We start from the raw sequence: 19,141 nt of genomic DNA on the forward strand, positions 1-19,141 counted from the left end.
CGTATCATCTGCAAACTTGGATATTAAGCCTGATTTACCTTCATCAATAACATTGATAAATACAGAAAACAACGAGCTCAACACCAAACCCTTTGTCCATTGTTATTAGCGGACTCCACTAATAACATTAGTCCACAAAGAGCAGTTTCCATTGATTACCACGCTCTGTCTTCTCCCACTCAACCACCCTTTTATCCATTGTAGAATCTTGACCTTAATGCCAGACTGCTCCATTTGTACAGTAGTCTTCCATGTGCAAAAGTATCAAAAGCTTTTCTGAAATCCAAGTATAAATCAAAATTATTTTTTGCATCCAGTTCCTTTGTGACCACATCATAGTACCCAATAAATTTCATCAGACAAGAATTCCCCTTAACAAACCTGTGCTGTCTAAATTATTACTGCAGTCTTCTCTAGATGATCCTACAATGCTTCTTTAACTAGTGACTCCATTATTTTCCCCGGAACAGAAGTTAAATGGACAGGTCTGAAAAGTGTTTGAGATACATTTGCACATCTCCAGTCCATGAGAACCTCCCCTGAATCCAAGGATGCTCTCATAATTATGGATAAGGGTTTGCTTATTTCTTTTGCTGCCTCCTTTAATATAACTGGAGAGATCCCATCCACCCCAGGTGCCTTTCTTATGTTTTACTTCGACAATTTCTCCTCCACTTTGCTCTAACAGGGAGCATAATCATTTAGCTCCTTGTTACAGTTTAATAAGCTTCTGTCCTCTACTTCCCTACAGAATTCCTCAAGTGTGAATATAGATGCAAAATACTCATTCAGTTTGTCAGCTATCTGAGCAGGATTGTCAAGTCAAACCATCGATATCAAGTGGATCAATCTGATTCATCTCCATTCGTTCTAGAGTTTGTATAAGTAAAGAAGTCTTTGCCATTTTGCTTTGCATCCTTTGCCAAAGATTTCTCATAATCTGCCCTCACTTGCCTAACCTCCTTTGTGACTTGTTCCAGACTAGCTTATATCTACCATAGGCTTGTGTCGCTTGATAATTTTTATGCATCCTATGCAATTTTCTTCTCTGCCACGAGTCTCAGTAGTTCATCTGACATCTATTTAGGTGTAAACCTTGAACAGTATTTCTTAGTTGGTATGAAAAGCCTCGTAGCTTCCAAGATTAATTCCTTGAATGCTTGCAATTTAGAATTTTCTGTTGGTAACATCATCACTATACAGAATTTAAAAACTGTGACACCACTGTAGTCACCTTTATGAAAGCAAAAACCCTTTCCTTTCCCCCTAATGGTAATTACATCTTTAAGTAAATTCCACATCAATACACTGTGATTACTATCACCAAGTGGTTCCTTTATCTGCAGATTCTTAATGCACGAATAATCACTGCCGATAATCAGATCAAGAGTATTACTCCCCTCTGGTTGCCTCTCGAACATGCTGCTGTAGAAAACAACCATCCAATAAATCCACAAAAGCTAGGAAGTTAAAATTCCCCATTATAAGACATTTGATTTTCTGGCCCACTCTGTTTCTCAGTACAGTTGTTCTTATATTCATCGGAATCATTAGGCCTAAACACACTCCTGCCCTCATTTTTGCTTTCCCTGTGCTTAATTCAAATTCTGCATTCCTTACATCTGTGTGATGCCATATTTCTGATATCTCAATAATATCCACCTTTGATGCCTTCACCAGCACTTCAAATTCATCAGATTTATTTACTATACTCCTAGCATTGGTGATGTACATGCACCTGTTCTTACTCTTAGTTACCCTAACACAGCCCATGTATTTACTTGTTCCATGATGATACGATATGTTCTTTAAATCTACAGAAACTTGCTTTCCAGGCTGCTATGTATAGGCTGAATTAAGGGGAAAAGGTGGCCCACAAGGTATTGTATTATTTAGGTATTGCTAATGCAAATCCAACTTAGTTTAATTTCTTTAATAAAAATTAATCTTCAGCCTTACTGATATTTAAAAATTTAGGAAATAGTACTGTTATATTTTTATTCCTTACTATACTGCTACAATATTCAGGAGTGGTTTTAGATAGGAGTCTCTAAATTTCCATGGCTGGCTCAACCTTTCACCCCATCAGATAACTCTGAGAATTTCTGAAACACCAACTTTTGTGCTTCTCAACAAGGGCCACAAAATTGATAGGTGCTACTTTGCAAGGATAGCAACAGACACAGGTTAAAAGAGTTAGCAGAAGCAGGGAATCCAAGTACAGTTACTGGGAATGTATGGGCATTCTTTGGTAAACGTAGTGTAGGTATTGATACTCTGCACCAGTGTAGAAAGATTTTTTTTATAAATAAGATGTTATATTTAATTTCTGTAAATGCCTCAGAAGTATTCTCATTGACGGACCATATTTAGTGAAATAGTTTATATTATAACTTTTTTTTTTTTTCCAAGTTGGAGGCCAGTACTAACAGTAAACGCACATTAAAATATTTTCAAGTATTTCTTTGGAGAATTAATTTAGTGTTTCTCAACCTTTTCGTTGTTGCAGCACACTTTTAAAGATGCTGAAATTTTGCTGCACACTTCAGTCACTATTATATTCATAAATATTATATATATTTTAAATATCTATAATTATAAATAAAAATAAACAAATTATATATATATATACACACAAACTGGAAGTTATTTTTGTTGGGTATATGTATTACATTTATTATTTGTTTTAAATGCTGTAATGTTCTTTTTTGAACATATATGAATTACATGAAACATATATGAAATTTAAAAGAAAATATGTGAAAAATTAACAATTATATAAACACAAACAAATATACAATAATAACATTTTAATCAGCAAGACAGTTGGGTTTGATGGGAAGCACAGTTTTTTAATACGAAGATTTATTGTTAATAGGCTTACTCTCAGCTCCTCTTCTACCGACTTTGGTCTCTAATTGCCTTTTCGGAAATTTGTGGATATGGATATTCATTTTGAATTCTAATTCAAAATTTTCTAATATTAGCATTATTAAAGTGAATTTCCAGTGACTGGTCACCACGGATCTCAGCTAATTCTTTTTCTTGCAGATTCCGAAGTTCTAACGTCGGAAGGTTTCTTGTTGCAAATGGGTCTCTTACCCACTAATATTTTTTGGTATCAAGGGATGGGAAGTAATGCTCAATTTTTGTCTTTAACAGCTCTAATGTTTCGCTTATTACATTAATTATTTTAGTATAATTTGTTTTGGCAGTCAAGGGAAACACATCAAAATTTTTTCATTTACACATTTTTTCCATATACTCAACTTTTCTTTAAAGGCGAACAACTTGCCAGTAGAAGTGAGTAAATTTTCCTATGGGCCTTGCATACTGATATTTAATTTATTAAGCTGTGCGAATAAATCTGCTATAAAAGCTAATTTACAGCACTAAATTTCATCACTTAAATAATCACAAAATTCTGATTGCTCCAGTGATAAAAAATATGAGCATTTCCTCACACAACTCATACATATGGATAAGTACATTTCCTTTCAATAGCCACCGAACCTCAGTATGGATCATTAAAGAGAAATGATCAGACTCCAGTTCCTCGCATAATTTTCCAAAAATACATATTTTTTGTGGTCTAGTTTTGATATAATTGACCATTTTAACCACTTGATCAAGTACAAGTTTAAATCAGGTACATCTGTCTTCGCTAGTAGAACTTCTGTGTCTAAAACAGTGTATTGTAATAATATTTGAATTGTGTTGTTTTACTAAGTTTACAAATCCTTTTAGTGCTCCTGTCCTTGCGGGAGCACTGTCGGTACAAATGCCGACACACGACTTCCATAATATACCACACTTTTGTAAATAATTATTTATTACTTTGAAAATATCTTGCCTGGTTGTTCTTTAGGTGCTTTACAGCAAAAAAAAAAAATCAATAATTGTGTCATTTTTGATAAACCTGGCAAATGCTATTAATTGGGCTTTTCTGCTAATATCTGTAGAATTATCTACTTGCAATGCAAACACTCGCCGAAAATTATTAATATTTCCAGGAAATTTCTATTATACACTTGTTAATTGTGCTGTTCGAAAGTGGTACTGTCATTTTTTCCCAGCTTTCTCTCCCAAAATACTTTTCACAATTACCCGACATGCTAGTAAAATCAGACTTTTTGCAATCAGGTGAGATTTTTTTTTTCCTTGTTTTTTTTTTTTTTTGCCACTAATTTGGCTACTGAATAGCTGGCTTCTTGAGCTTTATCAGATATTTTAGACATACTATAAAATTGTGTACCTTGTTTTCTAGTAGAGACCTACAGTTTTTTAAAGTATTCCATAGTTTTGGACAATTAATTCTCATGTTTCTTAGAAAAATGACTCTGCAATTTATTCGGCACCAATGATTCATTTGGCAATTTTAAACCATACACCTCACATAAAGGTAGAAGACAATCTTGGGTACCAGTATACAAAAATCCCATTGCCAAATAATCCTGTTTTGTTTTTGTCATTTTCTCCAAGCTCGTTGTTACCAATTTTCCTCTTCTGATTTCCTTTCACTAAAAATTTATCCATCACTAATAATTTCTAAAAAAAATTAAAGTTACTTCTAGAATACACTAATACAGTTAATTGAAGATGTTCTATATAAATTAACTGAATATGACATTTTAGAGATATGAAAACACAAAAAGTACTTTTAAAACACAAACGAAATTTCTTACTATGCTGCTTACAAGTTGCACTTACAACTGTAAGGTGCCTGGGAGAGTTTCTCAAATGATAAAAATGGCTGAATAAAGATGAACAGATCTACTACTAGGAATCAAAATGTGATGTCACATTGACCACTGGAAGGGGCTGGGATCGGTGCAGCGTAAATAAACTAATTTTTAATTTTGATTAATTTTTATTATAAAACTTGGATTTATTAATTTTTTTTATTTGCATTTTCTGTAGCACACCTGAAGCATACTCGCGGCACACAGGTTCAGAAACACTGAATTAATAAAATCTGGAAGTAGCATTTTATTTCATTTGATGTAGTCACAAAGTTTATCATCTATCATAAGTTTTGTATTTTGATTGGCTCTATGCTTGCAAATCTATAAGCAATAACTATTTGCTGTGTTTCAGTGAACATGAAGAACAAATCAACAGAGTAATGGGACGAGATAATATTCCTGTACAGAAAGCCTTGCAACGTATTAGTGCTCAGATGCCTCTAGAAAACAAGTGCAACATGGCAGATTATGTAATAGACAATAGTAAAAGTATAGAGCACACAAGTCAGCAAGTACAGCTAATAGTGAAAGAACTTCAAAAGTCTAATGTTCACTGGAAAATTAGATTTGCAATTGCATTGATTATATTTGGTGGAGGATGGGTGATATCTCAGATATATCATAAGGTGACACAGTTTATTTTTTGAAAGCAAATATACATTTAAATTCCTATTACGTAAGTACTGAATTTTTTTTATTTAGTGATTATACATGAAAAATATCCAGATTACTAATTTATTGACTCAAGAATTTTAAAATCCATGTAATTGAATTATTTCATTTACTAAAAAACCAGAGCCACACACAAATATAAGAGAAGAATAAGCTGTTTCTTTCCACGCTGCCTTATTCTGTTTGAATTAAAGTTCTGATAAAAGATACGAAATAATTTATTTCATCTTTTTATAAATAAATTTTATTCCATGAGTTTTACAAATAATTTCATGACTTTTATTATCAAAACTAATTCGAACAGAATAAAGAAGCATGGAAAGAAACAGCATATGCTTCTCTTTTATTTGTGCATGGCTCAGTTTTTCAGTAATGCACAGGAGAAAATTCATCCGTACCTTGCACTTGAATTTAGTTACCACAGTTTAACTTCTGTTCCAGGGAAAATAATGGAAGCACTGGTTAAAGAAATGATGCAGGATCACCTAGACAAGACTGCAGTAATATTTCAGACGCAGCATGGGTTTGTTAAGGGGAAGTCTTGTCTGACCAATTTGATTGGATACTATGATGTGGTCACAAAGGAACTGGATGCAAAAAATAATTTTGATATCATGTACTTGGATTTCAGGAAAGCTTTTGATACTGTTGCACATGGAAGAATGCTGTACAGATTGGAGCAGTATGGCATTAAGGACAAATTTCTGCAGTGGATAAAGGGATGGTTGAGTGGGAGACTGCAGAGAGTGGTAATAAATGGACACTGCTCTATGCGGACTGTTATTAGTGGAGTCCCCCAGGGTTCAGTGCTGGGCCTTTATTGTTTGTGTATTTATTAATGATATCAATGAAGGTATATCAGGCTTAATGTCCAAGTTTGCAGATACACCATAGTTAACCCATAAATTTGGCAGTGGGCTGAGAAGTGGCAACTGGAGTTTAACATTGCATTTGTCAAAGTACTGCATATGGGTAGCAGTAACCCAAAAGAAACGTACCAACTGTGTGGTACTACACTCAGGGAAATGAAAAAGACCCAAGGGTAATTGTGCAGTCAGATATAAAGTTCTCTGAGTAGTGCAAATGGGCTGCCAGAGCAGGTCATGGAATTTTGTCAATGATATATAGAATTTATTATATAATATCGGTGTAAATACACCATAGTTAACCCATAGATTTGAGCTACGATTGTAGCGTAGAATGCATCGTTTTAATTGTATCTCATAATGTGGTTGCCTTCACAACAAGATAGCTACTATTGAATTACTTCAAATAAATAACGCTTCTCTAGTAGAGAAGACTACTGTTATTTATTTTCAGCGGTACCACCACCCAGACGCACGTTTCGAAGCTGTTTGGCTTCGTCATCAGTGGGCAGGCAGGTACCCAGGTAATACAACAAGCCATCTCAGTTGCGAAGTTATATCCACATTATGAGAGATGCCAAAAGGGTGTGGTCGTAATGTATTTGGAAAATTAAATGCACTAGGCATAATCCTTATGGGATTTGATAATTAACTATATAATATCGGTGTAAATACACCATAGTTAACCCATAGATTTGAGCTACGATTGTAGCGTAGAAGGCATCGTTTTAATTGTATCTCATAATGTGGTTGCCTTCGCAACAAGATAGCTACTATTGAATTACTTCAAATAAATAACGCTTCTCTAGTAGAGAAGACTACTGTTATTTATTTTCAGCGTTGAAAATAAATAGCAGTAGCCTTCTCTACTAGAGAAGCGTTATTTATTTGAAGTAATTCAATAGTAGCTATCTTGTTGTGAAGGCAACCACATTATGAGATACAATTAAAACGATTAAAACGATGCCTTCTATGCTACAATCGTAGCTCAAATCTATGGGTTAACTATGGTGTATTTACACTAATACACCGATATAATTTCAACGCTGAAAATATATTATATTTTCAGCGTTGAAAATAAATAGCAGTAGTCTTCTCTACTAGAGAAGCGTTATTTATTTGAAGTAGTGCAATACCAGCTATCTCGTTGTGAAGGTACCCACAACATGTGATACTATTAAATCGATGCCTTTGACACTACATACGTAGTTCAAATTTATGGGTTAACTATGGTGTATCTACACTGATATTATATAGTAATTACCAAACCCATAAAGATTATGCCTTGTGCATTTTGTTTTTATCTCAATATAAAATAAGATAGCAGTAATTATACATAGAATGTCAGTAGCCACCAAATCCCACACTAAGCAGCAGTTTGATTCTCATAGATGAAATTAGTGCAATAGAAAAAGAAAAAAATAATACCCTCAAAGGAATTAAATCAGGGAACTCAAGTATTCAGCTGTACAATTCAATACTAATGCTAGGAGCATAATAAATTTGATGAATTTATTTATTAATTCATCGAGTGTGGACATTATGGAATACCAGAAAGATGGCATCATTCTGATGGAGGGGATTTAGAATTCAAATATGGTGAGTAAAAGGTGAACAGAAAGGACAGGAGAAGATTATGCATTTGGTAAGAATCAAATGGACTAAAACAGCATACCCAATAGATGAGTTGGGTGTGTGTACTGGGCCAAATGACTAATGAGTAAAACAAGCTATACAAATAGAGTGGATCACCAAATCAGAATGTAATAATATTGGGGGGGGGGGGTATTCCGGATATTGATTAGAACATCTCTGCATTGGTTGCACATCAGCATTAGTAGAGGCATATGAGGCAAGAAAGCAAGCTTATACAGCATCAGCCAAAAAAAAAAAAAACCCACCTTCCCATTCACTCCTTTCAGTAAATAAAAACTCCACTCTTATAATACAAATATTTATTTACAAATATTACAGTCAAGAGTAGTATTCACATTATAAAAAAAGAACAGTGGAAATAAGAACTCCTAATGTGCTTTTAATAATTAAATATTTGACAATTAAGATGAGGAGGAGTAACTACTGTTGTTTGCAACTGTCACCAGTTTTTGTGCTTGATATATGAAAAACTGGTGCAGTTGCCCTCTGTCCACCTTTAATCCTAGATGTCTCTGAATTACATCCATCCTTTTCCTTTATTTGGATTGTTGTAGTTTCTCCGTCTTCAGTGTGAACAGTTAAAAGTTCATTCATTGTTACTTTTTTCTGTTGGTCAGATACCTGATTTTCTACTACACAAGAAACTTTTGGGGCTTCATTTTTTTCACAAGGAAGGATAATCTGAGTGTCCTGTTTTACAATGAATTTATTTTCCTCAAAAGCACTGGAAAATTTTGTGATCCCTGAAAAAAAATATGTATGTGTAAATGTATATATATATATATATACACATTTGTTTCAAAGCTCTGTAAAGCAGATTAAATAGATTCACAATTCATTAATTCTGCAAAATATATACAAAAATATTACATTTTGAATAAGAGGATATCAAAATTATATTATCATTGATTTATTTAAAATCTTCAATTTCAAATTCTTTAGAAGCAAATAAACTAAGAATAAACAGATACTGACACTATTTGAAATTAAGGATTACTGTTAGGACTCTTCTAAACTACTCCATTAACATTTTGATTGCAGTGAGCCCCAGGTCTCAGCCTTTGTGGCTTGACCTGCCTGCAAGTTCACACACTTTATTTATGAGCTCTGTGAGATGTCATATGCTTCCTGTTGTGCATTGTATCATATGAACATTTCAAGTAGGTGGTCTGGGGAACATAAATATGAGTTAGAGAAGCTTAATTACCTAACGGTTAATTAGGCTGCTCTATCAAACAACCCTTTTTGTTTCCTACATTATATTCTAGAGGGAGAACTATAACACAGTTTGGAAAAATACAATAATGCAAATATAATAAAGCATAATATTTCAAATTGATAAGGAAAAGAACTCAGATAACAAAAAAATTTTTTAAAAATCCTTATACTTCTGACTAAAATACCCATTGTATTCATGTAAACTTTTACATTTAAAAAATTTTAAAATCGTAAGTGGCAGCCCAGTCAAAGATTTTGTAAAAAATTTTATCCACATATTACTGCTTTATCACAGAAGCCTGATCTGGTGCACAAAACAAAACATTTCACTTGCTATTTTGGTCGATTGCACTCTTAGAACTGGCTTGTGGTTCTCACTGACATTGTATCACATGGATATTACAGATAATACAGTACATTGGTTTTTAAGGCCTAGGGAGCTCAAGTATTATCTCACATTGCAATTACATTGTTTTTTTCATGAGTACACATAACTGAATCAGTCATTTCAAAAACAAAACTCATGTTTCCCAAATTTTATAGGAATCAATAAAAACTGAATAGATCAAGACAGAATTAAGCTATCTGAAAAGTAATTACAGTACTTGGAAGAAGATAATTTACCAATAATTTAAATTTACTTTCAAGAGAGAAATTTACTTTCAAGGACCTTCTGTCCATAGTTATATTTGCCATCTGAATCTGCTTCACTTGGAAGGTCAAACATTCCTTCATAAAATTTTTTGTGCTCTTGTATCCTTACTGACCTGTTTTATGTTATCAAATTTTTTTCATTTATTGGTAGCATGTGCTTTTTTTTTCGATGATAGTGAAATGTCACATCATGGTGATGGCTTTAATAAAATTAAAGTATGGTTTCTTAATTTGCCAAAAAAACCATATACCACTATAGTCCATTTTTTAGCTTATTATATTCAAAGTTTGTGTAGGAAGAGGAAGCAAATATTACATTGTTCCTTGGAATTTTTTTCATTGGCTCACTATCAGATTTTGAGTCAGCTGGATATGGTTTATCCGTAAGTATTACAAAGAAACAATCAGCACGGAGTCTGATAGTACCACGCTGCACATCCCCAAACCCTTGAATAATTGCTTGTGATAATTTTTGATTGGAGGCAGCCATGTTATTTCATGATGGTGAATTGAAATAAAAGGTATGGTGTTACTAGAGTACCCTAGTAACACCATAGCTATACCATTTGCTTTTCTAGGACAGACTGTAAATAAAGGTTTCTGGTTGAGTGCACACAAACATTGTGATATTATAAGCTTACTTTCCATTTCTGGATAGTAGGCTGCACTTTATACCCATTTCGGGGCATACCTCACAACACTGGTGGAATCACCTATTAGCATCAGTTTGTCCTTCTGTCCATAGTATATAACAGTGACCTAATAGCTAAATGGATTTTATTATACATTAAATAAAGTCGACCGGGCTAGTCAGGTGGGTAAAGTGCCTGCCTGGCAACCCAAAGGTTGCGGGTTCAAATCCCGCCTTGGGAGGTGCATTATGGCCACAGAAGCCGATGCGCCAACAACTAAAAAAAAAAAAAAAAAAAAAACCATTAAATAAAGTGGAGTACCACTTTCTTGTGCATGTTTGTATACAACTGAATAATGCATTACAATAGCCTTATAGTTTGCTTTAAGTATAGGCACAGAAAATATATTTATGATATGCAGATTACTAACTTTGCTTATGAACTGCATGACAGGAACATGCAGCAGAATGTACCTATTCATGTAAGGTACATTTCACTATGTTGTCTATATATTAACCAAGCAATGGTGACATGGGATTTACAGGCCCACCTAAAAAATATATGTTGATCATTAGATTAATGACCCATCATCTTCAATAGATCTCAAGCTGAGGAAGCAGTTTCCCCAGCGAGTTATGTCAGGTTTTTCAGCCCACACACTTCTAAAGATAAAAATATTATATGAATTAGTGACAAGCTCTGGTGCTATTAAATAATAATTTGAATTTGTCTATCTTTCTAATATGCAGAAAGTTTTACTTGGGTATTTGGAAGTGATAAGTTTTTCACACTTATTAAATGACACTGGTTAAACATTAATACATACACATGTTAGTTTGAATTTTCAAATGCTTAACAGTTTTATGAACTTGAATTGGAAGTGAAATTAATAAAAATTTGCTATTTTGAAAATAATGTGTAAAAAAAAAGATTTTTAAATTTACATGTTTGATAAAAATTACATTTTGTAATTATTGCAATGCATTAGGAAAAAGGTCAACTACTGTTACACTGCAAACAGAACTTTAAAAAACCAAAAATTTTTGGTTTTTTTTTTTTAATTTTAAACTAGGTCTTCACATTGCAGCATTAATCTCTGAAATATGTGAAATCATTGCTATAGTGCAATAGCTTTCACTTCCTTTCCAATTCATAAAACAGAGTAAATCCTTTTATAATTATAAAATAATATTTTAAAAATGAATTACCATTATGCTTCTCTGTGAGCTCCTTAATTTGTGATTTTAGTCGGAAGACTTCACTTTCTAATGCTTCGACACTGTTCTCTGATTGAAACAATTTCTTTTGACACTCTATATGTTTCTCACTTTCTTCTATTTGTAAAAGTCTCACAGATTCTAGTTCTTTTTGAAGTTTTTTAATATCATTCCTGCAAAACATTTTTAATTAAATTGTTTTAATTAAGAAATTTTTTGTAAAATTTATGAAAAATTTATCCTTTGCAATTTTATGAGAAGTTTATTTTTCTAATGAATTTCAGTCACATTTCTGTTGTTAAGCAACATACACTACTATCATGTCTTTCCAATACAGACTTACAAAATACTAACTGGATAATTATGTTTATGGATGATACTCACGGTAAAATAAATAAATCTGTGGGTGTTGATCTTTCCTTATTGTTATTTATTTATTTTTCATTCCAAAGAGTTTTGAAGGAAACTTAAATGTAATGAAAATGGTAAATTAATACAAAATAAAACTGGATAAAGCATTGCCTTGCAGACATGAACTTCTAATGAAGAAAACCAGTAATCGCATGTCTTTAGCACAAAACCGTCTGTTGAATTGGCTTTGTTTTACTTTCCTGCTCTGTGAAAATTCTACTAGATTGTACAAAATATTTTGATAAATCCTAACCAGATTTCACTGTATACAGAAAAATACCATTCCATAAACTCAAATTCATTTATACATTCAATGTTTTACATATTCAACAGGAGCTGAATATATAAATACCTATATACATGCAACTCCCATATAACACGGTACTCTACAACACAATTTCACTAACACGATTGATAATTTGCAGCAATCCTCGCAGAACACAGTACTTATATAACAGTTTCACCCTAACATGGTATTTTTGAGATTTTTTGCGGGAAACTACTGTTATGTTGTCTGTAATTTTTCAACATTTCCATTCTTTTTTGTGAATCCTCTGTTGACTCGCTAGTCGTTATGCAAAAAAAAAAAAAAAAATTGTTGGGAAATCTGTTAGGTTCTGTGCTATTGAACTTGTGCATTTTTGAGACTATAAAAAATTGTGACTTTGAAGCATGCAGTTCGTAACTGTTAAGGTTTTTGTAAGGTTATTTTGGTTTTCATTTGATCAGTTATAAATTTAAAATTTTATAAATTTTTCCAGGTATGTATTACTAAACTTTGTTCTTAAGAACCATATTGGAATAATTTCTTTGTTGTGAATTAAATTCCAGCCCTAAGTTTGTAGGAGGGGAAGGTTTGATGATATGACTCAAATGATATGACTACTGAAGAAGTTCAAGAATTACTGGTAGAAAAAGAGGCTGGCGAAGCAGATTTGGTGGAAATGCCATCGGAGGTAAACCAAATCAATTCAGAAGATGTTAGTGCAGATGAAAATTCTGAAGTTCCAAATTTTATACTAAAAATAGGGTGACCATACATCCCAGTTTAGCCAAGACAGGCCTGCATGTTAGACTATAAAAATATTGTTATTTCAAGTGTACATTTTTTATTGATCTATTTTTCTATTCCATAGAGATTAATTAACACTAACTTTCTAAGGAATTTATTCCGAGTTACTTAATAATAGAATTATATGCAATTGTAGAATCTTAAACAAACAATAAATATGGAATAAATAAATTATCATGCTATACTAAATCTCAGAAAAGCAGTGCTATCTATTGCACAACCAGACAATGAACCAGCCAAAGCATATAGCAGCCTGTGGGAACCCAGCAGTCTGCAAACTTTTCTCTAGCTACCATCAGAGTAAATATTTTTCATTTAAAAAATCCACTAGACGAGGCTAAACTTAACTACAGGTGGCGCCCGCTTAATGCTGATAATTCGTTCCATAAAAACAGAGCGCTAAGTGAATCTGCACTAAGCGAGCGCCGCATTCCCAGAAGGTAACATGTATTTGTGAGTTGCGGTCGGTGCCATAGGATATTTCCTAATCAATAATAAACGGTAGTGAAAAGATGCACAAATGTCGGTAAAAATATTTAATATTCAAATATTTGTACATTACATACGTATATAATTATGTGGTAACTACTTACGTATCAAAATTAAACTTACAATTCCAATTAAAATCATGAATTTAATTCATCTAAATTGATTTAATTTAATCATGAAAAATGTGTTGATTTTGGGTTGAACTTTGGTCCTCTTCCAAATAAACTAAAAGGAATATTAATTTTAAATTCCCTGCAGCGTTACCACCCAACAATAAAGTCAACCAATCCTTTGCCACTTTGAAACCTGGCATGCTTTTTTTCTTCTTTCAATATGAAACTTCTTATAGGCATTCGTTTCCACAAAAGTCCTGCTTCATCTATGTTAAAAACTATGTTAAAAACTGACCACTAACAAGCTTCCCAGAGGCGAGGTCGTATCAACCACAAAATTACCGAACGGACTGTATACCAGATCGTGGCAAGATACTATCAATAATATTTTAGACGCTACATTTCAGCAGCCTGCTGACCCACACACACCGGAACAGCTACAGCTCTGCATGGAAAATGAAACATATCACACAACTGCAATTGAAGAACCCTTCACCACAACCGAGCTCAACTTAGCTGCATCTAGAATCAGAAACAAGAAGGCTCCGGGCAGAGACATGCTCGATCCAGAAATCGTCCAGAAGGCCATTGAACTTATTCCCACTACAATACTCAACCTGTTAAACCACTGTCTCCACCAAGGATTCTTCCCCACACAATGGAGGACTGCAATCCTTAGACTTATATTGAAGAATGCAACCAAACCACATGATCTGCCACAATCTTACCGGCCCATTGCACTGCTGCCAGTCTTCAGCAAACTTCTCGAAAGGATGATCTCCCATAGAATAGAAGCCCACTACAATGACGCTGGTCTCTCCTCACCTAAGCAGTACGGTTTCCGGAAAGGACGCTCCACGATTGATGCACTGGAAACAATCATTGAAGCTGCTACCAACTGCAACTCCAAATACTTTCTACTAATCTCCTTTGACTTTGCTGGTGCCTTCGATTCCCTCTGGTGGCCCAGCGTCCTGGGCAGACTCCGAAGAGCGCATGTCCCAGAAAACTTATATAGATGCATCAAGACCTATCTCCAGGACCGGCGAGTTGTCGTGTCTGCTCCCCACTGCAGTGTCTCCAGACCAGTCTTCAGGGGATGCCCTCAGGGATCTGTCCTGGGGCCTCTCCTCTGGAATCTGGTGCTGGATGATTTCCTGAACACCAAACTCAACAATGTACAAACCCAGGCCTATGCAGATGACCTGGTCATGCTCTTTTCTGCCAATAACAGAACCCAACTAGAAGCAACTGCCAACCAGGCCATCTCCACCCTTCAAGCTTGGGCAGAGCATAACAACCTAAAGATCTCCCCAGAGAAAACCAATTCGATCCTACTAAAAGGCACCCTTGATTTGAGAAGACCACCCCAAATCAAGGTCAATGGTGTTACAGTAAAACTAAAAACAGAGCTTAAATATCTAGGTTTGATCTTAGACAAAAACCTTTCCTTCACTCCTCATCTAGACCAACTCAGGATTAAGATCAGGAAGTATGCTGCCCAAGTCTCAAGAGTTGCCCGGAAGGACTGGGGCTTAAAGAAGAGAACGCTGTCACTCTTCTATAAGGCAGTTTTCATCCCGGTTATCACCTATGCTTCTGGAGTCTGGTACAAGAAGGCCAATACCGTAGTAAACAGATCGCGCCTAGGAACTATCCAGCGCTCTCTTCTCCTTCTGTCCTCGCGTGCTTGTCGCACTGTCAGCACCCATGCGCTACAGGTCCTCACTGGATCTCTTCCTCTGGACCTGGAGATTGTTCGTCATGGGTTGCTCTACCAAATAGCCAAAGGAAGAGCAGTTACTTGTGCAGGTTTCACCACTGACCCAGCAAATAATAGAAACGCTGAAAAGATGAGACTTAATGAACATCTAACAGACACCTGGCAAGAAAGATGGCAGACATCAACTAAAGGCGCTGTCACCAAAAGATTCCTCCCTGATGTCAGGGCCTTCTACTCCCTCACACCTGTCTGGTTTTCACCAGGACTCTATGCTACCTACCTCCTCACTGGACATGGCTCCTTCCAGAAAAAACTACATGACTTCAGAATTTCAGACTCACCCCGCTGCCACTGTGGAGAGGATCAGACGTGGGAGCACCTTGCCCACAGCTGTGAAATCTACGAGGACTTCAGGAGGATCCTAATAACAAAACTACGCTTCAACTACCAAAATCAAGAACACCTCACCCTACAGAATGAAGAAACTTACCGAGCTCTGACTCAATTTGCAATGGACTTATTTACCAGGCAGAAAGCACTACCACCACCTTAGTATCCGAATCAATAGGTCATAACAACCATGACTGCCAATTGTTGCTATTCATCATTGAGCCATGAATGCTAATGCCTTGGACCAACTTGCACAAGACTTGACCAGCAGTGCAATCAAAGACAGGGTCCACACATACTTTGACAAATTCCTCATCATTGATTCCTGGACAAACTTTTCTCGACCAGACGTGACACATCTCATCAAGAAGAGGCCTAGCATCGATCCCTGGACTTGACCATTAATCTTGGCCTCCCGGTTTTGACCACCCCCACTGTTCGTTCTGATGGACTACTGGACCAGCCTTCAGTCTGGATGCGACAAAGACTCACCAAATGGAGTCCCAATGACGGCACCTGAACTAGACCTTACTGAACATGACCCATCCACCATAGCAGCACTCACACTGCTGGATTTCCAGCAAGTTGTCGGCTGCAACTGACTGGCCGTGCTAGCTGTACCTACCCTGAACTTGCGGGGTATATCTCTCTCTCATTTTTTTTTTTTTTTTTTCCGGCTTTCTTCTGTTTCCTGCCATCCGTTCTTTACTCCCCCCCCCCTATTTTTCTCTTACAGAATGATTTTTTTTTTTTTTTATTTATTTATTATTATTATTTTTTATTTTTATTTATTTTTTTTTTTTTGTGGGGAGGTGGTTTTCGTCCACCCGCCACCCCACTCTTCTCTCTGGTGAGGCGTTGGGCATGCCACACTGTCATCAGGGGCCATCTTCTCTATTGGCCCCTTTCTTCTGTTTCCTACCCTCCAGTCTTTTTGCCTTCCTCCCTTACTTTTCTCTTGCACAACGTTTTTTTTTTTTTTTTTTTTTTTTTTAGTTTATATATATATTTGTGTGTGGGTGTGTGTGTATATATATTTTTATATACACACACACTCATGCCCCCACAGGTCTAAATCTAAAAACATCAAAATTACTGCCCGACCTATTTGGCCCTAGAACAAGTTATCAGCGAACAACCCTACGCTCTGTTAAAATTACAACCGTTGCTCAAGAAACAGCGATCATCTCATTCTTAAATCTGGTCCTAGCCACTGAAATCCCAGGAAAGTAGGTGGCAGGACCCGCCAGAGTACTCTAGCTACAGTGGTACACCCGGTCGGCCTCCCCGTGGCATGGTGTGGTAACGTCGGGTCCCACTAGGGGCTCGGCGGCTAATAGACCGGAGGAACAAAGGGCACAACACAATACACAGCACATGACCCCCACACACTTCAAATCTCTGGCCCCGATACAATGTACACCCGCGGAGATGGGAGAAATCCCAGGAGCCGTTAGACACTAACATACCTTATACCTTATACCTTATGTTAAAAACTTGTTGAGAAGTATAACACATAATACCTCTCTTCAATAATTTTAACAAGTTCTTTTTTGAAAATTTCGGCTCCTTCTGCACTTGTGGCTTCTCCCTGAATTTTAAATCTATTCAACCAGCCCTTACTAGTTTTAAATGGTTCCACATTTTTTTTTTTTTTTAGGTGAGTTTTCTTCAGATCATCATATTGGCTAATCTCTCTCTCTCTCTCTAATAATATTTAACTTAACTGAATTCTGCATTGAATATTATCTTCAATAAAATTAGTTAAAGTCTTTCAATTTCAATCCTGTTATTGTTATTTGGTTTTTAGAAGCATTAGCAACTAAGGCCATATTTCTCCGGAATATGCAGTAGTCATTCCCTGACCGTTCCGCATCCTCCGTATTTGGTGGTGACAGGCTCGAACCCCGGTCTAATCAAGAAGAGTGTGCTACGCACTGCTGCTCCTTCCCACCTGGCTACGGAGGCGCCCCATTTCAATCCTAATAGCCAGCCTAACCCTAGTTGCTTGCAGTGGAACAGCTATCTTTCCCGCTGCTAAAATTAATTCTTTATTTTTTTTTTTATAATTGTTCTTACAGTTAAACTTGCAAGTCCTAAATTATGGCACACATCCGCTTGATTCGCTTCAAAATGTCTAATTTAATTTTCAAATTCAGTCTTTTTCTTACATTTATAGTCTTTGTACTGTGCTCAGACGTTGTTGCTTTTTCATTCTTATCGGCCATTATTAACTCTTCGAAAATGTAACTGCGTTGGTTGCATTAATTATGATACAATGTTCAAGTAAACTGTCCATTACACACGATGTCTAATACTGTACTGAGTGATGACTAGACTTCAGATAAATGCATATAACGCAAATATTACAAGCAATATACTTGATCATTTTTTAAAATGTTAATCTTGGAACTACGTAACAAGTCAATGTACTGCAGTTAAATTAGCGTGCAAGAAAATTTCTCAAGTCGGCATGGGAAACATTTTAATGCTGTTTTGCTATTCATTTTCAAGCTTATCGACTCCATCAAATGAAACGATTTCATTAAATATGCCAAAAATGCAATCTGTAAAAGAGCGTTATAGCGAGATACGGGTTATAATATAAGAACAGCATTATAGCGAATCAGCGTAGAGCGAACCATGTTATAACGGGGGCCTGCTGTATAATAATTTTTATTTTCAGCCATGTTAACGAATATGCACTTTAATGAACAGTTATGTGCAGCTTATTAAAAAGAGGCAAACACTAACGTTGTCCTGGATTTCCTACTTTTAAACAGTCGCATTGTCCCAGATTTTCTTCTTTGGAACACATGACTATCAGTTTTGCTCCAAAAGTATATGGTCACCCTAAATAAAAAGTATATGGGAAAGCATAAACTTAGCCGAGCAATTAGAATCTTATTTTTTGAATACAAATCCTTCAACTGAAAGAAGCACAAAGTTCAAAGGGGAGCTTTTAATAAAAGTTTTTAATTTTTAATAAAAATTAAAAACTTTTATTAAATTTTTTATTTAATAAAAGTTTTAATTTTTAATAAAAATTAAGTTTCTGATAGTTATTTTAAAAAATGGTGTATTTTTGTTAGCTTTTGGAATGTAACCCCCCCCCTTTGTACTGGTTCTTAGTCCTGTATAACACGTTTTCGCACTACGTGAGATTTTTAGGAACCTAACTACAGTGTTACACAAGGGTTACATGTGTAAATTAAATTCATTTCAAAAATCCCCACTAACACAGTGTGTGGTTATTTGGTTATTTGGTTTTTTTTTTTTAGGA

General features: G+C 35.3%; 2 protein-coding genes across 2 annotated transcripts in view; one reads left to right on the forward strand and one right to left on the reverse strand.

The window, feature by feature from the left end:
* The window catches only part of Dpck (Dephospho-CoA kinase), a 99,816-nt gene extending 94,424 nt beyond the window's left edge, over nt 1-5,392 (forward strand). The window contains exon 4 of the mRNA XM_090383130.1: nt 5,098-5,392. Coding sequence (XP_090239256.1) covers nt 5,098-5,392 — 295 coding nt within the window. The remainder of the gene's footprint in view (nt 1-5,097) is intronic.
* Nucleotides 5,393-8,359: 2,967 nt separating this feature from the next.
* Nucleotides 8,360-19,141, reverse strand: part of LOC150079588 (protein Spindly-B-like) — an 84,679-nt gene continuing 73,897 nt past the window's right edge. The window contains exons 8-9 of the mRNA XM_090383132.1: nt 11,652-11,833; nt 8,360-8,682 (exon numbers count right to left, since the gene is read on the reverse strand). Coding sequence (XP_090239258.1) covers nt 8,360-8,682; nt 11,652-11,833 — 505 coding nt within the window. The remainder of the gene's footprint in view (nt 8,683-11,651; nt 11,834-19,141) is intronic.

Source organism: Mastigoproctus giganteus, chromosome 10, assembly GCF_048544385.1.
Source record: "Mastigoproctus giganteus isolate SK-2022 chromosome 10, ASM4854438v1, whole genome shotgun sequence".
NCBI lineage: Eukaryota > Metazoa > Arthropoda > Arachnida > Uropygi > Thelyphonidae > Mastigoproctus > Mastigoproctus giganteus.